At 33.6% G+C, this 21,636-nt stretch overlaps 1 protein-coding gene across 1 annotated transcript in view; it reads left to right on the forward strand.

Moving 5' to 3' along the window:
- Positions 1 to 21,636, forward strand: part of RYR2 (ryanodine receptor 2) — a 794,727-nt gene that overhangs the window by 558,974 nt on the left and 214,117 nt on the right. The window contains 8 exon segments of the mRNA XM_078156251.1: positions 135 to 298; positions 2,594 to 2,672; positions 4,467 to 4,556; positions 5,336 to 5,473; positions 6,399 to 6,476; positions 10,638 to 10,713; positions 15,431 to 15,554; positions 16,078 to 16,193. Of these exon segments, the coding sequence (XP_078012377.1) occupies positions 135 to 298; positions 2,594 to 2,672; positions 4,467 to 4,556; positions 5,336 to 5,473; positions 6,399 to 6,476; positions 10,638 to 10,713; positions 15,431 to 15,554; positions 16,078 to 16,193 (865 nt within the window).

The following is a 21,636-nucleotide window of genomic DNA, read 5'->3' on the forward strand; positions in this document are numbered from 1 at the left end:
TTTTATTTTGTACAGAAAGAATCTGTCAGACAATTATAGTAGCATAGGGTTAATTTTTGTCTCTGATTCTTCTGTGGTAAAGGTGGCAAGCTTTGCTGAACACAGTATTTGTTCTATCCTCTGCTTCTCCACAGAAATATGAACAAGAATTATTCAAGCTGGCATTGCCCTGTCTCAGTGCTGTTGCAGGAGCTTTGCCTCCTGACTACATGGAGTCAAACTACGTCAGTATGATGGAAAAGCAGTCATCAATGGATTCTGAAGGAAACTTTAACCCACAGCCTGTTGATACCTCAAAGTATGGACTCTTTCTATTGCAGCAGATTTTTATTGTAAATGATTTGTGAAGTCTGAATTGGCATAAGGTACTAAAGTGAACTTCTGTAATCCCTGACCAAGTTTATTAGTAGTAATAGCCAAGGAAGTTAATAGGTGATGTTTCAACAGAAATTTGCCCTGAAATATTTGTTAATGATTATAACTAAATATCTGCATTATTTATTTCTTTCAGCATTTCTCAACATGCATTGCAGAGTTGTTTATATAGTATACATTGCAATCAGTTTAACCACCACTGAATCTCACTAAATGCTGTGGTGTCAGTAGAAGCTTTTGTTTCATATTACAAACCACAGCACAGTAATTTAGAGCAATGTCACTTGAGAATTCAGCTGTGGAAATGATAATATACAGTTAGACATTTAAAAATATCAATTATAGGTAAAAAGCAGTTGAGGTTAAAGAAATAGCTAATGTTTAGGAATAGCTTGGCATAGGCAACATCGTCTATATTAAATGGTCAGGAGAGATAATTTTTGAATGTCATCAGTGGTTTTTTTTTTAATCTTCTCTCAGTAGGATCATAGTTTCATATTTCCAAGGAAAGCTCCCTTTTGTGCCATACTGCATTATAGATTTAGTGATCACTCCACAAGATGAGTCTTGGCCAGGTAATTGTCAGTAGGTATCTACTTTCCATTGACACCTAGCTAAATTTCAGAGTTGTTCTATGACATTCATTAATAGGCCCAGCCCTCTTAGCTTCTATGACTATGAAAAATTTAACCTGGGCAATTTGATGAAAATACTAGAAAAATTTTCACCTTATTTTCATGTTATTTTTTTTACCTTTTTATATCACTTTTAGAAGAAATAAACACTAGCTAAACAATTACTACATTTCCAAACTTTGTTTCTGGATAAGTTGATGGCCTTGCCAATATTTCATCTAGATCAGGATCACAAAATGCTGTCAAAACTTTCTTAGTTCTATGCCTTAGGTGTTCATCAATTAAATTAAATTCAATAAATATTTATCAAACACTTAAAATATGTTGATCTCTGCATTATAGGCTTGGAGTTTCTTCATGGATATAGTCATACATAAGGGAGTATCATAATTTATACAAATGAAAAATGTTATAAATGTGCTACATGAGTGTATTTTATGTATGGTCAGATTACTGTTTAATTTCTGTAGCAAGAAAAAAAGTTCATTATGCATGATTCTATTCATATTTCTGTTCTCAAAATTAGTAGTTCTAATGAATTATTTTTAATTATGACTACTGGTAAATATAAGATTTACTTTCAGTGGTATATCGGAAATTTTGAAGTTTGTAAATTCATATTTTCATAGGATTTAGAGCTGGAAAAGGCTATATATTTTATATCTTATGTCAGCTAAGCCAATAATTTAGTATACTTAATCTTTGTTCAAGAAATAATGTATCATTTAGTTATATAAATAGCTTAGAAAATAAAATAACAAGATAATTTCTGAACTTTCTATTTATATCTCTCTTTGTTAGATAGTATTGTTAGAATGTTATAGACCATTTCTAACTACAGTTACTAATGCAGGTATACAGAAAAAAAGATTTAAGAGAAATGAAGAATCTTAGTAAATGAAAAAAAGGGGAATAAGGTTTCAGGAAACTAGAGCTTCTTTACCAAAGGACAGGTTTTCAGGAAAAATTGTTTTACATAAAGAACATGAGTTGCTATGAAAGAACATGTACTATAGAAGAGAAAAAAATTTCCCAAGTTTGATAAGAACAAATTTTGCTTTAATTTATTTTCTTTTCTTAACCAGAATGTCTTTATATTCTTGAACTGAAATCTTCTAGTTAATGCATAACTTATTATTCAGTAATTTGGGAGGATATCCAGTGTTTTGCGCTTTCTGTAATCCTGCATTTTTGTTTACCTTTTCTAGTACACTAGCTCTAAATATTAAAATATGTATAAAAGGTATGTAAGCGTCAGCATAGGGCTGTGGTTGTAGAGACAGTCTCGAATCCAGGAAGAACTGGGTTTAAGTCTCACTTCTGGCTATTTAATCTGGGCAAGTCATTTAAATTCTCACTTTTTAAAATAACTCCAAGTTTATAAGGTGCAGAGTGATTGCTGCCTGGTTCATCATTTGGAATGTTCCCTCTGCCAGTATAATCGTAGGTCCAGTCCCTGTCCCCTATTTAAAAAATAATTAGTAAATCACATTAAAAAGGTAAACTATGAGCCATAAGTCAAGTATCAACGTTATTGTCTCTTAGGTATTATAAACTGTTTGTTCCTTATTTTTTTCTTTCAGCATTACAATTCCTGAAAAGTTAGAATACTTCATTAACAAATATGCAGAACATTCACATGACAAATGGTCAATGGAAAAGGTAAAAGCCAAGACATCATAGTATAATCAGCCATTGTCATTTTCAATAGCTTGTCCCTGTTGCATCCATTAGTGGTAAAAAGTAAAAGTTTGATTAGAAAAGGGGTATTTGTTGGCTGTTTTATTTGTTGGCTGTTTTAAAAGCATTATGGTGTCACGGAAAGAGTGCTGGACTTGGTATTCAGAGTACGGGTTCATAGTCGATCTTTTATGCTTGTTTTCTGAATATGGCAAGCTACTTGACAAATGTAATCACAATAATAACAACAAACATTCATATATTGTTTTAGGGTTAGCTGTATGATTATTTTCTGATTTCATCTCCCCAACAACTTTCTGAGTTAGACACATTAATTAATTCCAATTTACCGATGAGGAAACTGAGGCTTTAAGAGGTTAACTTGGCCACTTCTGCATGCTTGTTTAGAGGCTCCTATGAGATATTGTGTCTAAAGTGCTTAGCTGTAATTTGTAAGGGCTTTAATGTTTGAAGATGCAGTATAGTCTTACCAAAGAATGGACATTTAGATCCAATTCCTGTGATCTAATATTTAATACTATAGTTAACTTCATTGGGATATGAATATGAATTACATTTCTGATCATAGAGAGTGAAATAATTCTTCTGCAAATGTATAAATAATATCTTAAAGATACCATAATGTTTTTGATACTTTGATAATAATGTAATATTGAGAAAACTCTTAGGTTAATTTTGACACTATGTATACAATTCACGTCTTGTAATAAGAAACTGAATTTTGAAACTTCCAATATCCTATTAGAGCCATAGCCTTGAAAAACATAATCACAGTTCAATGATCTATCTCCCTTTCTTTCTATCTGATGTCACATTTTACCCATTGATATTAAATGGCACTCTTTCAGTTCATCAAGAGAAGGGGTGCATTTGTCCAATAGCATGCTATGTTTACATTTCCTTGGTAAAATAATAGCCCAAATAAAAGTAAGTACATTTTACAATCCACATAGGCTGATTTTGGCATGGAATTGTTAACAGATGTTGGAGTACTAGTTTCCTTCATTCATCAGTTCCACAAGTATGTAATGAGTGTTTGTGGTCCAGAGAGGTGATGTTATGTTGGATTGGGGTTCTGCATGGGCAGATATAAAATAGAAGAGTCATGACTGGGATGCTTATGTTCTCTTAGGGTCCTATCCCATGCATGAAATGAACAATTAAGTATCATGTATCTGCAAGAGCAAAATACTATAGAAGAGACTGCATATCAATGTTTTTGCTGAGGTCTCTAGAATACTTGGGGGATCACAAGTCAGATCACAAGTCTTCTGTACTCATGCTTTTGCTCATTTTACATCCATAATTTTGAACGTAAAAATCTGGAAGCTGAATATTAAAATATTTTTTTAAAAAACAAATTGTTATTAGGCTATTTAACCTATATAAGAGAAAGGTTGGGAAAGGACAAGTCTTCAGTATTAGAAGGGTAATCATGCAAAAGAGGGATTGCATTTGCCTCCTTGCCCAGAGAACAAGGAGTAGTGGTTGAGTAGGGATAAACTCCGGTTTTAAAGAATTTTGAAGATTGAAATTTAATTAGATTTAAAGAAAATATTCCTAATAATAGAATTGCTTCAAAGTAAGACAAAATACTTTCAGAGGTAGTGGATTCACTATATCTTGAGATCTTTTAAGAAGAAACTGGACAGCCACTTGGCAGGAATATAGAAGGGATTCCTATTCAAGTACAGATGGTGCTGTGTCCTGAAATCCCTTTCCAACTCTGAGGTTCTGTGATTTACTCTTTTTCAGTTGGCAAATGGATGGATTTATGGTGAAATATATTCAGACTCCTCTAAAATTCAACCATTAATGAAACCATATAAACTTTTATCTGAAAAGGTGAGAAGCCTCATTATCCAAGGATTGTTTTAAGTCTATGTTCACATATACCATAGGGTCTTCCTGCTTCTAAGGCCAGCCTTCTATATACTCATGTTTTTCTACTTGAAAACATTTTTGTATTTTGGCTTTTCTTTATCCTAGTCCAGTCTTTATTTCATGCTCTTTCTTCTCATTTCCTAACTGCAGTTTATTAAGTCTGTTTTCTGGCCTCTCTATTTCATCTTGCTCTTCATTTTTTAATTCTCTTCTCTGCCTATATCTTTGTAATATTGACCTATTCTGTTTAATCTCCTGTTTCACAAACAAAATAAATATTTAAAAAATAGCCTCAGCATATCAAGTGATTCTAGAAAAGAGAATAAGGGATATTAAAATCAATTAAAATAATTTCCATATTTTTATTTAGGAAAATTAACACAGCAAATGAAACTATAGAAAATCTAGCTTTTAGTCAAAGTAAGGAAATTAACCTCTTCTTATTTTGATGGTAAAATGGCAATCACATATTCATTTCCTGATAGATAGCTCTCTATGTAACCATGAACAGAGAAGCTAAAGAAATTTAAAATTGTACCATAAAATCTATATTTGTTTTTAGTTGCATTTGTCAAACCATGTCCTTTTTGTCCACTTACTAGAAACTTTACTTTCCATTGCATCTGAGAAACATTAGTCACATGATAAAAATGGAAGTGTTTTTTTTTTCCAGAATAAAATGAACAAAATTCTTCAGTATTTCTACTTTAACATATGACATCCTTATTCTTTTCCCTTAGGAAAAAGAAATTTATCGCTGGCCAATCAAAGAGTCTTTAAAAACAATGCTTGCTTGGGGATGGAGAATTGAAAGAACCAGAGAGGGAGACAGCATGGCACTTTATACTCGGACACGCCGCATCTCCCAGACAAGCCAGGTAATTACCATAATGACTCAGCACTTCACACTATTTAGAGGAATAAAAGCCTTATAGTTTTAATTTTATCATTTGTATTGCATCCATTCAGCAAACATTGGTTAAATGTCTAATGCTCTGTGCACAAGGTGGAAGTATTTTCTGGATGTGAAGACCAAAAAAAAAAGAAAAAAAGCATGTACCCTCAAGAAGCTTACAATTTAAGAAGGATTATTCTAAAGCCAAGTTCTGACAATATATCACCTGCCCAAGAAGCTTCGTTGGCTTGTAATTACTTCTAGGATAAAATGAAAACTTCTATGTACATAACATTGTCCTTAGAAGTTTAGTCTGGAGGAGGGAAGACTTACAAAACATATGGTAGTTATCTTCAAGTATTTAAAGTATCATCATGCAGAAGAGGGATTAGACTTCTGCTTGAACCTAGAGTGGAAACAATGGATAAAAGTTTCAAAAGAGTAAATTTAGGCCTGATTCTATTAGGACAATTTTCCTATAATGAGAGCTGACTAAAAGTAAAAAGAGCTACACCTCTGGAGATTGTGGATTCTCCTTCACTGGAGATCTTTAAGCAAAGGTTGGATGATCAATTTTCAAATATGTTTTAGAGTTAATCTTTTGTCAAATGTTGGACTTCCGTTCCAACTTTTGGATTTTGTGTGTCTGCAATTTCTTTGTGACCCATGAAATGCCATCTTATATCTAAAGCTAATTTAGTTATCCAGTAATAGCTTATAAAATCTGGAATATTAATGATTCAAAAAAATTAAGTAAGTCAGTTTTGCTAACACTTGCATTTTTATCTTTGGACACAAGAATTTTCTCAGTTATCAAATTTGTATTTACTTTCACAAGGTTTCAGGAAAACCTCTTCCTGTAGGTCTTTATAACAGCCTACTGTTTCTTTTGCACATCTATCCCTTAGGTTTCTATTGATACTGCTCATGGTTACAGCCCCCGAGCTATCGACATGAGCAATGTTACCCTCTCTAGAGATCTTCATGTAAGTCTGCCTCTTGATTTTAATTTTTTCATAATCTTATTTCCTTGGTTTTTTTTTCCAAAAAGTTATCTGTAATTGTACATATTGCCAAAAGTTGTTGTACAAATGTTTTTAATAAATTACCTGTCAGATCTATGGATAGAGAAAAAGTTAACAACCAAAAAAGAGATCGGTTCATAGGAGATAAAATGAAAAATTTTGATTTCAAGTTAAAAAGTTTTTGTACAAACAAAATCAATGCAGCTAAAATTAGAAGAAAAGTAGGAAACTGGGGGGAAATTTATAGCAAGCTTCTCTGATAAAGATCTCAGTTCTCAAATATATAGGGAATTGAGCCAAATATAAAAATAAGAGCCATCCCCTAATTGATAGTCAAAAGATATGAACAGACAGTTTTTAGAGGAAGAAATCAAAGCTATCAATGATCACAAGAAAAAATGCTTTAAATAAATAGTAATTAGAAAAATGCAAATTAAAACAGTTTTGAGACATCATCTCACATCCTTCAGGTTGAATAAGATGACAGAAAAAAAATTATAGCTGCTGGAAGGGATATGGAACAAAATAGGTACACTAAGGAACTGTTGGTGGAGTTGTGAACTTGTCTAGCCATGCTGTAAAAAAAGTTTGGAACTATGACTAAAGGGCTGTAAAACTGTATACCTTTTGACCCAGCAATATCATTATCTCCCAAATAGATGAAAGAAAGAGGAGAAAGACTCATATGTACAAAAATATTTATAGCACCTCTTTTTGTGGTACCAAAGAAGGGGATGCACATCAGTTGGGGAATGACTGAAAAAGTTATAATATGTGAATTTGATGGAATACTGTTGTGCTGTAAGAAATGATGAAGAGAATGATTTCAGAAAAAAACTTGGGAAGACTTCTGTGAACTGATGCAAAGTGAGATGAGCAGAACCAAGAGAAGAATGTACACAGTAACCCCAATTTTGTAAAGATAGTCAGCTGTGTGTGGCTTAATAATAATGATTGATACAATGATCCACTATAATTTCAAAGGACTTCTGATAAAAAAAAAATGCTCTCCACTTTCCAGATAGAGAACTGATGTACTCCCTGTGAAGATTGAAGCTTATTTTTTGTATTTTTAAATATTTCTTCTTTTTTTAGAACATGTCTAATATGGAAATATGTTTTGCATGATTTCATAGGGAAAGTAGAAAGAGGGAAAGAATTTAGAATTAAAAACAAAATTAGGGGCAGCTAGGTGGTGCAGTGGATAAAGCACCAGCCCTAGAGTCAGGAGGACCTAAGTTCAAATCTGGTCTTAGACCAGACACTTGACACTTACTAGCTGTATGACCCTGGGCAAGTCACTTACCCCTATTGCTTCACCAAAACAAAACAATAAATAAATAAAATTTAAAAGATTTTAATGGTTTTTAATTTGAAATACTTCTTTTGGTAAATTTCATACACAAATGCCTTAATTTTGGTAAAGATAAGTCATTTTACCTTTTCTAGAAATTTTTTGGTCATAAAACTTATGTCCATTAGCACATGGTATTCCAGTAATTAGGTAGCATTATAGTGAGAAGAAAAATAATGTAATTAGGTAATACCCTAGTGTATATATATATGTATATGTATATATAAATAAAATATGTGTTAATATCCTAGCATATATATGTATATGTGTATATGTACATAGATATATTTATATACATACATAAATATGTGTATGTAGACATGTGTATACAAAACACACATAATAGTTAATTTCTTGAATCTATAAGTTACTTGTGCTTAAAACAAATTTCTGTAAGAACTAAAATTACCTTTAAAATTTCTGATTCTCATCCTTCATCAGTACACTTTAGTACTTCCTCAGTCCATCACCTCTGTGCTGTCTACACATTCCTTTTTTCTCAGTCTTTACTCCTAAGTGAATCAGTTCAATTCTACACCATTCTCTACTATCAAATCCCCTATTCTCCTGCCTTATAACTGCTCATTCCTTGCCATATCTCAACCCTGTATTACCCCCACCCTATGCCTCCTTTATTTCTACTCATGTGCCACTGAACAGAGTTGAAGGAAATCATGCAACCATACTGGCTTATCTAATACACATTTATGTTATCTAATCTAAACTGAACCCTCACTAAAGCAAGGAAATCATATTAGTCTTCTCTAATTGGTTCTTTATCCTAGTAACCACAGCAACTATTCCAAATTTTCATTTTTCTCAAGCTTCTCACAGCAATGCCATATCCCCACTTCCCACATTTAACTCTTTCAGGTGAGGACCTAGCTCATATATTGCTGAAAAATCCAGGCCATTGGCCCCATATGTTCCCCTTTCCACCTTTCAATCTTTTGATCTCCTAATCTTTTCCTTTACTCCAGTCTTTAACAAAGAGATGGCCTTTATGCCGTATAAAAATCACATCCTTTATGTGTAAATGTGATTTTATCCACTCCCATCATATTCAGCAGACTGCATTCACTTTCATCCTTTGTCTCTAAACTTTAGTCTCTTCTTATCAACCACAAGCATACCTAGGTCTTCTCTGTTCTTCAAAACAAAAACAAAAACCCCTCACTAGATCCTATCATCCCAATTAGCTCCATTAACTATCATGTTATAGTTCTCCTTTCTCAGCTAAATTTGGGTGAGTATATGGGGTGGGGGGGATATCTACATTAGTTGCCTTCATTTCTCTCCCTCTCTGCACTTTGGCTTTCCAGCTTCATCACTCAACTGATTGTACCATCTCCTAAGTTATCAATGATCTTTTAATTGCTAAATCTAAAGACCCTTTTCTCAATCCTCATCCTTCTTTAACTTTCTTACCTCACTGCAGCCTTTAACGTTGTTCAGGACCTCTCCTAGAAATTCTCTCCTCTCAGGTTTTCTGTGATACTGATTTCTCTTTGTTCTCCTTCTAACTATATGACCATTTTCAGTCCCCTTTGTGGGATCATCATCCATGACATGCTTTCTAAATTTCTTCATTTTAAAGCTCAATCTTGGGCCCTCTTCTCTCCACTTTATATACTCTCTCATTTGGTAATCTCAACTCTCAGAAGTTCAGTTGTCGTCTCTGTTGAGATGACTGCCAGATTTAATGTATCCATCCCTAGCTTTTGACCTGCAGTTCTGTAAAGCTTAAGAGAGTCAGAAGTATGTACTGTGCTTCCTCTTCAAAATGGAGGTTCTGAGAGGCACTAACCGATCACAGCAACAGGCCTCATGTATAGAAGGTCCTTCATTGTGTGAAGTCCAGGGGTGGAGTGAACTCAGAGAAGAACACAGTCAAGAGTGAAATCTGAAGAGGAGTGAAGACATAGGCATCTGAAACATTATAATTCTGTCTCACTTGATATATCCAACTAGTTGCAAAATTCTGTCCCCTGCTTGTCACTCACAAATACCAGCATTCTGGTTGAGGCCCTGGATTTCCCCAATTCAAGTCTCTTCCCACTCTTATCTGCAGTCTACATAGACACCAAAGTAATTTTCCTAAAGTGCAGGCCTGATCATGTCACACTGCCAGCTCATGCCCCCCTTATAATAAATTTCACTGGCTCCTTACTACTTCCATGGCCAAATATGAACTCCTTGTGTTTCACATTTAAGTTTTCACAGCTTGATCTTTTCCTTTATAAACTTCTTATACATTGTTCCCCTCCATGCACTCTACAGTGTGTTAGTTGCTGTTCTTCACCCAGGATATTCCCATCTTCATTCTGATGTGTTCTTACTCCTCAGCTCCACCTCTTAGAATCCCTAGTTTCCTTCAAGAATTAGCTCAAGCATCACTTTTTACTTGAGACCTTTCCTGGTGCCACTATCTGTTAGTACCTTCTCCTCCAAGGTTACCTTGTATTTACTTTATATGTGTTGGTATTTATTATATATTTACATGACGTAGTGCCTTTAGACTTTAACAACGTATTTGTTTCTCATTTGTCTTTATATCTCCAGCCTGCAGCACATAGTAGGTACCTAATAAATCCTCATTTGCTTACTTGATAGTAAATAGTCTTAACTTGGAAAACAATGTCAAGTTCTAAGTAGCATAAATTAAAATTAGTCCATTAAGTAAAATTTTAATATGATCTTTTTTCACTCCTTTAACTGTCCATGTATGTTGTAATAAATCAATCAGCTATTTCCTTTGTTTCCTTAAGGCGATGGCAGAAATGATGGCTGAAAATTATCATAACATATGGGCAAAGAAAAAGAAACTGGAACTGGAAGCCAAAGGTAATATTACTTTTGTAAAAAGTAACTTTTTTTGTAAATAGTATTTTATTTTTTCCAATTATATGTAAAGATAGTTTTCAACATTCATTTTTATAAGATTTTGAATTCCACATTTTTTCCCTCCTTCCCTTGCTTCCCCCCTTCCCGAGATGGCAAGTAGACTCATATAGATTATATATATGCAGTCATGGAAACATATTTCCACATTAGTCATGCTGTGAAAAAAGAAACAGGACAAAAGGGAAAAAAGCTACAAAATACAAAAAAAAAGGTGAAAATGATATGCTTCCATCTGCATTCAGACTCCATAGTTCTTTCTCTGAATGTGGACAGCATTTTCCATCATGAGTAAAAGTAACTTTTTTCCCCCCCTGAAGGCTAATGGAAGTCTTGAATAGTACAAGGAGTCAGTAAAGAAACCCTAGTTGATTGTATGGCTTTTGATAATCACACTTCGAAGTTAATAGTTCAAATATCCTCAACTGACTCTTGAGAGGAATTTTGCAACCAGCTAGAAGGAGGCAGCTAGGTGGCTTAGTGGATAGAGTGCAGGAAGACATCAGTTAAAATTTGGCCTCAGACACTGGCTGTGTGATCCTGCAAGTCATTTAACCTCTGTTTGCCATAATCCATTGGAGAAGAAATGGGAAACCACTGTAGTATCTTTGCCAAGAAAACCCCATGGACAGCATGGTTGTGTTATGATCCACAGAGTCACAAAGAATCAGACACAACTGAATGACTCAACAACAACTGAAAGTGAGAGGAATGAAAAGGCCAAGAGACAGTTTTTGGGTAATTAATAATCACTTTATTAGCAAATAGCAAATAATAAATTTATGGTCAGTGGTTTCTTTCAGTAACCAAAGACAAAACCATGGAGATCACTAAATGCTTAAATACCTTTGGAAATGGAGGTGTCCCTGATAGGTGAAAATCAACCCTGATTGGTGAACAAATGATGAAGGGGGGGACGTTATTAATGAGGATGTGGGCTAAAAGTCTTTAGCTCCTCCTGCTGATAACATGACTTGATCATGCAACTCAGCCATCTCCAGCAGTCTGGACAAAAGAATCCATCTGTACCCAGACCACTCAGGTTGGTTTTTTTCTTCATGAGCTGGCTTACCCTAAATCAGAATGGGGGGCTGCAGGGTCATAAACTTAATGTTTTAAGGCTGGAATTCTCCTAGATTAGATTCTATTTACACTCTGAACAAAAGTAAGTTTTCCTAGTTGGGTAGGGTCCCACCCAAGATCTCTGAGCGTGTACCCCAAGGATTAGACCAATCTTGTTCATCAGCCTTGTTGTTCAGAGGCTGGCTGAATGACCTACACCAGCTGGTCCTTGAAGGAGAAAATAGAAAGGAAAAACCTTAATCCTAATTTAATAATTGGTTATTAACATAGTAGAAAATAATGACTTCTCTCACTAGAAAACTTTTTTCTTATCTCAAGGACTTTTATGTGAATGAATTTTTGGAACCATGGCTGACATATCTTGGGCAACTAGATTCCTTGGAACTGCTAGGTCTGGGGGCACATGTGTCTGATTGTTCGTATCTGCTTAAGTATCCAATTTACCCATTTAGCCGATATCTTCTCTCTTCAGTTTTTTCCCAAGACTCCCAGATCCTGAAGATCATTATTCCATTGTCACTGTCCTGCACCAGTGCACTTGGCCAGAGTCTACCTTCCCTCACCCTTTCCCTCTCTCTCCTACCTATTCCATTCTCTACTGTCTCCTACCTTCTCCTTCCCTTGAAATATATTGATTGATCCAATGTAGGCATCCATTACCCTGTACGAAGAACTTTGACGGTTCAAGCCTTTCAGTGCCTAGATACTGAGGGATCAAATTTGTAGATGGATAGGGAAAGCTGGATGACCATTTCAGATGGAAATTTCATGAGAAATAGCAGATTAAAGATCTGTCGGCCTTTTTAAAGGACCATTGACTTTTAAAGTATATTAAGTATTAGTATACATTTTTGTATATTTGTGGTATATTATGTATGTATGAGTATAATGAAGAATAAATTGTACATGGTATCAGGGGAAACTTTCAGCATTGATATTACTTTTAGATCCTAGAAAACTAACAGAAAGAAAAGAAAAACTTTAGACTTTAACTTGCTTTCTAAAGGTGATTCTCAGCATAGTAATTTTTGAGAAATGTTTATCATTTCTGCTACTAAAATCATTATGGTGCACTGGTGAACCTGGATTCCTGAACTCTATGCCAGTGGAGTCTAAGTTCTGACAGGTTCTAAGAAGCTGGAAATGCTTTAGTATGTACCTGATGTACTATGCGCTGCTTGTCCTAGAGACAGTTTGGTCACGGGATATGAGGCCATATTTTAGGCCATAGCAACTTTCAGAGACCCTGTAATAAGTCATAGGACTTATTACTCTAGGCTAGAGGAAGGAGTGTTCACACCAACAAAGTCCCAAAGCCTTCAAGTATTCCTGTGTATTGCATACACAGTAATAATTACATGTGTCATTTGTGTGCCCTCTAATAACACTAAACTTTCTTCACGTACGCTCAGCCTTCTGTTGCTCATGTAACATGGTTGTCTGCTCACAACTTAATTGAGAGACATCATGTCTCTCATCATCATCAAATAAAAAGGTAATTAAAATTTTTTTCACTCAGTTAATAAAAATTTACTATCACCCACTATGTGCCATATAATGTGCTAGGGATATGAAAAGAGGCAAAAGACCTCAAGGAGCTAACAAATTTAGTGGGGGAGGTAACATGCAAACGGGCAAAAATTCAAAGCAAGCTGTATACAGGATAAATAATGGAAATAATTAACAGAGGGAAGGAACTGGAATTAAGAGGCCTTTATTCTGTTCCCTTTATTTTCAGATGTATCTGTTAGGATTTGATTTAACCTTCTCCTGTGTTGTAAATTAAATCAACAAATTATGATAATTGTGTAGGATGTAAATTGACTGAATATTTTATTCTGTATCTTCTCAGAAGATGGAGACATCATGATAGCTGTTAAATATAATGAATTTTAGATAAGATATTCAGAACTAAAAATATATATTTTAGTAAAACCCCACAGTAAAGTACTTTATTCCACTCTTAATTTGATTTTGCTACAAGTCAAACCATGTCCACATCATAAAGAGTGATGTATTAAGGGATCTTTCTCTGTGTAACATGGAAAATTTATTATTCACTGATGCTAGGGCTGAGATGGGATTCTACAGATTATCGTGAATATCAGTTTATAAGATAGTTGATGGTTCCTTTACATTTTTGATGTTTGGTATGTTACAACACTTTTTTTCCCTTCAGTTGTGATATTGTACTGTCACCTAATGGCCAAGCAGATTCATTACAGCAACTCCATTTCCACAGATTTCATTATCTGTAAATCAAATACTGTATTCCTTCAGCAGGAAGCATACGACATTTTTCCTTTTACTATTTTAGATTCGAAAAACAAAATTTAAAATCATCCTAAAAATTTGTAGCCAAATCAAAGTAGTGACAGTACTATTTTAAAAGTTTAGATATGTACAAGATTAATCAAACAAAATGTTCAATTTAATAAAAGTTATTTCAGGAATTTTCTTATGTTGTTAATCCTCATAGCTCCCAGAACATTTAGACCTCAGCTTCTCTCAAGCATGTTATCCTTGAGAAGGTACAAGGGTAGAAGACCTAATGGAAATTCTAAGAGGCCAATTGCGATGAATACAAATTCTTTGTCACTTTTTCCTGTATAAATATATGGTACAGTGACAAGAGTGTTGAATTTTATGTCAGAGGACTATTTGATTTCAGGCCGTTCTTGAAAATTGGACAAAAAGTTTAGACTTGACATGATTTTTAAAAAGATATGAGTCTACTGAAGGTTTTTGAGGTGATTTATTAATAAGTGTTATTTAAGAAAGGTTATTCTGTGGCATAAAAAATTAAATGAAGGAGAATCATATGCTTTCAGTAGACTGCTGGAAGACTTCTGGAGCAATCCAGGCCATGTGACTAAAAGGGTATTGGTTAAGCATTGGTATTATCCTATGGTAATGAAAAAGTTAGAACTTTAGTAGACTAGGTAAAGTGTAGGCTTACTTTTAAAAGCCATGAGGAAGAAGTGGATCCAACTAAGGAGATAGAAGAGAGGCAGGAGACAAAAATCCCTAATACTTTTACGCAAAGCAATCAATAAGTTTGTGAGAACCAGAAGATGTATATTTGATAGAACTGAATTTTACCACTTTATGTATCAATTTGTATTGGGTTTTGTCATCCCTTGCTAAATTGCATAAAAATAAAGTCTTAGGAAGATGGCCTAAGTAAAAAGAGGCAAAATTCTCAAAGTTCTACTGCTTGGTCACATTACAGATGAAGGTATTTTGCATCTCCAAGCATTTTCTACTTATCAGCTGATCAGTTAGTATTTACTAAGTATATAGTGTACCTTGAACTCTGTACTGGTTGTAGGGATGTAAAGACAAAATAAAATGAAACAGTCCCTGCCCTCAGGGACCTTATGTTCCACCTAGGGAGATAACAGATACATAAATAAGTGTATGTAAAATAAATACTGTAGGAGGTTAAAAAAATGGGAGTAGGAACCTCTAATAATTGAGGAAAGAAAAGTTTCTTCTATTCTAAGATTAAGTAGCATTTTGAAGGAAACAATAGAATTAATTACCGTTTTGTGTTCTTTTTTTAATATTCTAGTAGGAGGTGGCAACCATCCCCTTCTGGTACCCTATGATACTTTGACAGCCAAAGAAAAAGCCAAAGATAGAGAGAAAGCACAGGATATTCTCAAGTTTTTACAGATAAACGGCTATGCAGTATCCAGGTAAAATAATAATTTATCTAGTGGCAGTTACCTTTTTCAAGAAATATTTAAATATCTATAACAAAAGATTAACTATTAAGCAAGCGTAATGGTTCCTCACTAATTGTCACCTTGGGGGTTGGTGTAGTATATTAAAAAAAGAGCAAATTAACAAAGTTTCTTTTTAATGAAAAAAACCCAAAACACTGACTTTTCTTTTATAGCCATGTGTTCCACTTGATTCTACAATTCACATCCACAATTATTATCAGATTCAGTTGATGCTAATTATATTTTTAAATCATATGATATTATACCAAAGACCCATGTAACTTAACCATCTCAGAATAAATTATTAATTAGTTCTTAATATTAGATCAGAAGTACATATTCATTGGAGATTATTTCTAGCTCTTGTTTTCAACTATTTTTATAAGTAATAATATAGGGGTAAAGGTACCCTAAGAAACATTCTTATGTTTTGTAAAATTTAATCATTTAGTTGACCTTGTATAACCTTAGTTGTTTGTATTTTCTTTTTAAGGGGATTCAAGGACTTGGAATTGGACACACCTTCAATTGAGAAACGCTTTGCCTATAGTTTCCTTCAACAGCTTATCAGATATGTGGATGAAGCTCATCAATATATTTTGGAGTTTGGTATGATGCCATGGTCCTTTTAGTAACAAATACATTTTTGCACACTTGAGAATAAGATTGTTAATATCAGGGCAAGGAAAAAAAAAGATCATGAGATAGTCTTTGATGCTTACTCTTCCATTAATTAAGGCATTGAATATACCCTCATACTAAGCTATTCAGAATTCTATTGAGCACTAGTCAATTATTAATTTTTAGATGTGGTTAAATTTTGGGTGATATCCCATCTTCTTTGGCCAAAATATGATTAATGGTTTTGATTAGGAAATGTTAATTATTTGAAAGCACATAAAAAGAAAAGACCATTTAAGTGATGTAGTGTAGTGGAAAGAAAAAGGTAAGAATTTGGGTAAAGCCCCAAATCTATCTAATTCTAGTTGTATGGCTATGAACAAATCAATTAGTTTCCCTCAGAGTTAGTTTTTTCCTCTTTGAAATGGGAATAATAATATTTACAATGTTTACTTCTTAGTGTTTTAAAGATCAAATTGGATGATACATGGTATGAAAACTTTGTAAATTATAAAGCATTGTTATTTTTTAAATTTACTAAAACACAAAAATGGATCTGTGGTCTCATCAGTTTGGGAGTTACTGTCAGTGATGCATATCAAAACCCATCTATCCTTTCCTATCCTGTGCTTCTGTTATTCATGTCCTCCCAAAAGTTTACCACTAGGGGTAAAACCAAAGTGCTGGAGTTTTATGTGTGTGTGGTTTTTTTTTTCTTCCCTTTTATCCTGACATTATAAGGGTACCAATAATACTCTGGCTCTCTACCTAGCATCACTTGTTCTTATCACATGACCAACATATATTCTCTTCATATCATACAATTCCTTAATAATTACTTTGGTACCCATTCTGTTTTGGAGTTCTTCATTGTTTGTGTGTTACAACCCACTCATCCCTACTCGACTCTCTTTATTGCTGTTCATTTGGTACTCATTTTTAGTTCTTTAAAGGCAGTTGCATTTTGTGTTTCTCTCAGCCATGTTTCTCTATACTGGTAGAATGTTATTATTAAAAAAGATAAACCTTTGATTTCATGGGAAGCTTGGTGTCAGTAAATTAGCTTTGACATTTCACCAAAGCAATGCAGCCAGCCTTCTTTCCTGCTCCTTTTCAGCTCTGGGCCCAGCTCATTGTTTCTCTTTACCATCTTTCTCAGATACTGATATACAAGCTTTATATATCCAACCAAATACATGTTCAAATCTAACCAATAGACCAATCTTTCAATCTTTCTTGTGTTGAGGGATAGGTCAAACTCCGTTGAGTATTTGAAGGTCTCTTCTAAACTATTTTATAATGTTCCGGGGCTTGAGGCAGAAACTGGAGGACCCAGGCAACATATATGAAGTCTTTAATTGACCCAGATTCTGTGTTGGATCTCCCCCATCACAGTGCTAAACACTTTTAACAAGTATACATCTCCGTCTTTTATATTTCTCTTAATATTTTTTTATCAGAAGGCCATTGAACAGGATTGTTTTTATTATTATATTTTCCAAGGAATCATGAATTATTTTGAGTATATATGGGAGACACTTTGTTTAAAAATCTTTGTTCTACTGAACAATTACTTTTTCATTAACAACCTGTAAACACAATCAGATCTCATAGTTTCTCTCTTTCAATTAATTCTAAATTGAATTAGTTAAGATGTAGTCCATTGTTGAATATCAGTTATGAAAACCTGTTTGTTCCCTTATACTTTCATCAAGAATATTTCTCAATTCTTATATAAATGTATAAATAATATTAACATACAATTCTTATATAATTAAATTTTGTGTGTATAGAAGAGTAGCATACAGGCTAGTATTTATTGATCTTTTCTTGGTGGCATTATTTTGTCTTCATAAAGTCTTGGATTTTTCCCACACCTTTTGTATCTTCCCTTCCTGCATATGCTTTGTATAGTGGTCATTCAGCATCCCCACAATTTTATAACCGCCAGCATGGATCCCTTCTATATATACTTGGTTCATTCTGGCTGGTTTTCTCATCTTTATATACTTTAGTGTTGTTTCTGTTTCTTCTAAAAGCACGTCTAGAGCTGGGTTGTTAAAATCCAAGGGTAGTAGTTCCATTGCCCTTCATAGAGAAAACAGTTTGTCACTATAGTTTTAAAAAAAGTTTTTCTTGTTTATCGTCTTCAGTTTTCCTCTTCGAGTGCTCTCAAGATGACTTTGCTTACTTGGGTATCTGTTAACCTTTCTTCAGAGTAGTTTATACTCCACTGCTCTCTCTGCTTTATGAGATACATTTATCTTCAATAAGATTTTACAAAGAATTTACACTCTAATTTGGTGTTAAAAGCCATTTCTGCTCAGCACATAAATTAGATGTGTATTGACTATTCTGGACTCTTGGTCTCCTTATTGTGACTATTAATTTAGATTGTATAAACTTCTGGATAAAATCATTGTAGTCAGTGTTGATTTCACTTAATTCTGTCCATTTTCATTTTAAAAAATTTTAAATTATGTTTTAAAATCATTCAAGGTTAAGTTCTTTCAATTATTTTCCATATCTCCTCTCATTTTTCTTGTTTTTTTTTGTTTATTTTATTTTATTTTTTACTAGTTCTGATCCTAAACCTTGTGAGTCAGTGGTTTGAATGTATAGATTCAGGGTTACTACCACATCATCAAAAATATTTTCCTGACTGTTAAAATACAATCTGCTTTTAAATTACTTTCTTTAACAAAAATGATAGCCATTGGACATGGCAAGTACCAAGTAACACCATAGAGAACATTTTTATAATTAATATAATAAAATATAAATTAGATTTCATCATTGCAGAACACTCAATAGTTGAGATAGCCATCACTCATCTTCATTCTGCTATGATTAATTATATATAACATATAAATATTGTATTGTATTATTATCATATTTATGTTGTTCAGTCGTTTCAGTCATGGCTAACTATTAATGACCCCATCTGGGGTTTTGTGGCAAAGATACTGGAGTGGGTTTGCCATTTCCTTTTCCAGCTCATTTTACAGAAGAGGAAACTAGGGCAAACAGAGTTAGTGACTTGCCCAGGGACACACAATTAGTAAATGTCTGGGACCAGATTTGAAGTGTGGTGTTCCTGACTCTAGCCTTGTGCTCTATCCACGGAACCACCTAGCTGCTGTTGTATTACATTCTACCATAAAATTTCAGTTCATTCACAAACCATTTTGCATCAGACTTCACTCTCCTCACCCTATCACATATCCTTTTCTAATATAAATGAATAGCTGCTATTTTGTGGAAAGAATGTTTTAGAGGAAAAAGGTATTTTTCCTTTTTCCCCTCTATATCTCTCTCATTTTTTAATGTATCTCTGTACTTTCAACAACCTTGTTACTGCTTCTGTCAGGGCGCTGTAAAATTGGAAATATATAGCCCTTTCCTCTTTCTCCATCAGACCTCTTCTGCTCTCTGTCTCTTTTTGTTGTTTCTTTGCTCAGATCATAAGCATGTATGTCAGATGTGCTAAGTATATCTAGACATATCCTTATGGCTCAAAATGAACTTGATAGTTTGTGTCCCATTTCTAATTTTTGTAGTTTGTAAGTAAAGCCGAATCTGAGTTGATAATAAAAAGAATGGCATTTCTCATTGAACATTCAGTAAATATTTGCCTTTTCTGCATTAAAAAATATTCCCTAATGAAATAAGCCTCATATGCTTATGGCTCTGAAGAATTATAAACTCATATACTAGGATTTTCTTGTTCCTGGCACTTCTCCTAGTCTTAAATATGGCTACAGCTTTTCCAGTGAAATCTTGAGAAGCTCTCTTATCCTTACTCCTTCTGCATTTCTAATCCAATTTTTCATTCATAATGGGAGTCCTTCTTCCCAACTCTCTTTCTAAGCTTCTTGGCTTTAAGGTAGATGCACCATAGCTTAGTTTATAATATATACTCTAGTTGAAACTATGTCTGATATTCTGGAAAAAAAAAACACCCAGCTATTTTCTTCCATATATTCCTCTGAATTAGTGGTATTTAATTGGACAACTAAATCAGAATAATAGTGGGTCTTTGATCTTCATGTTCAAAAGAACTTAATATAAATAATATATATGTGTACATATATATTATTTATGTGTGTTAGAAGTTACATCTTCTGATATTTTGAAGTTTCTGATTCATCTAAAGAAAGAAGATCTGAATTGGAAGGGCCTCCAAGGATCTCAGAAAATGATCTAGTCTCCTCTAATCTCCTGTCTTCATTTTTTTTTCAGGAGTTGTGGGGTAGAGGAAGGAAACATTAGGTAAAAGGCAAGGAAATGTGTATTACAGTTTTAGCGATTGATTTTATCATAATATTCCTGGTTATGCATATGAGTGAACCAGGCAGTAATATTATATATTATGTGACATCCAACATGGATTGAAAAACAGAGGAAAAACAAATTTTTCTTTGAATTTATAGTGTCTGATTAATACTTCTGGGGCAGTGGATAGTGTGCTGGGCCTGTAGTTAGGAAGGCTTATCTTCGTTAGTTCAAATATGGCCTCAAACACTTACTGTGTGAACTTGGGCACTTAACCCTGTTTGCCTCAGTTTCCTCACCCACTCCAGTATCTTTGCCAATAAAACCCCAAGTGGGGAAATGAAGAGTTGGACACAACTGAAACAACCAAACAACAACGTGGAATAACAACAACAAATTAATGCCTCCAAATATATTCTTCTATAAATCAAGACTGATGTGTAAATAAGAGGGTAATATTCAGTTTTTATGTCAAACTCTGTATTTGGCCACAAATCTATGGAAGAGAGTGGAATTAAACTGATAAAGTTTTAACCATCCAAAATTATTCTTCTTGATAATCATTGAGAGTGTCCACACCTTTCCTAGAATGGCTGAAACAGGAAAAACTAAGAAGCAGAATGAATGGAAAGTATAGCAGGCACATCTCTGTTTATTACAGCCACATTTTTCCAAGATTCCAAATATGAAATTTATTAATTTCAGTTTTTTTTAAATATTTCTCTTCTGCTAGACATACTGATTTACCTACTTATTTATGATTTAAGTGGCAAATATTTATTTTCTCCATTTAGTCTTTGAACATGAGAATCAGGATTAAGGAGAGAGTGAGAATTTAAATATAGCCTTATTTAAATTGTATCACTTACACAGAAAATATGTTATTCACTTTATTTTTTTATTTATTTTAAGCAAGAACATATATGCATATATGTGTATATATATATATAAGATATAAAACCATATGTAAACATTAAAAACACATGCATATGTATACACACACAAATAAATGACATTTCATGTTTAATTTCTGAAAATTGTTAATGTTTAATCTGGGCAAAATTTAGCTTTGACATAATTTAAGTGATGAAATTCCTTATATAGTTCCATACATTTATCATTATTTGAATTTTGAAGTTCCTATGACCATCCACAT

Source organism: Phascolarctos cinereus, unplaced genomic scaffold, assembly GCF_003287225.1.
Source record: "Phascolarctos cinereus isolate Bilbo 61053 unplaced genomic scaffold, phaCin_HiC Scaffold_5;HRSCAF=322, whole genome shotgun sequence".
NCBI classification, from domain to species: Eukaryota; Metazoa; Chordata; class Mammalia; order Diprotodontia; family Phascolarctidae; genus Phascolarctos; species Phascolarctos cinereus.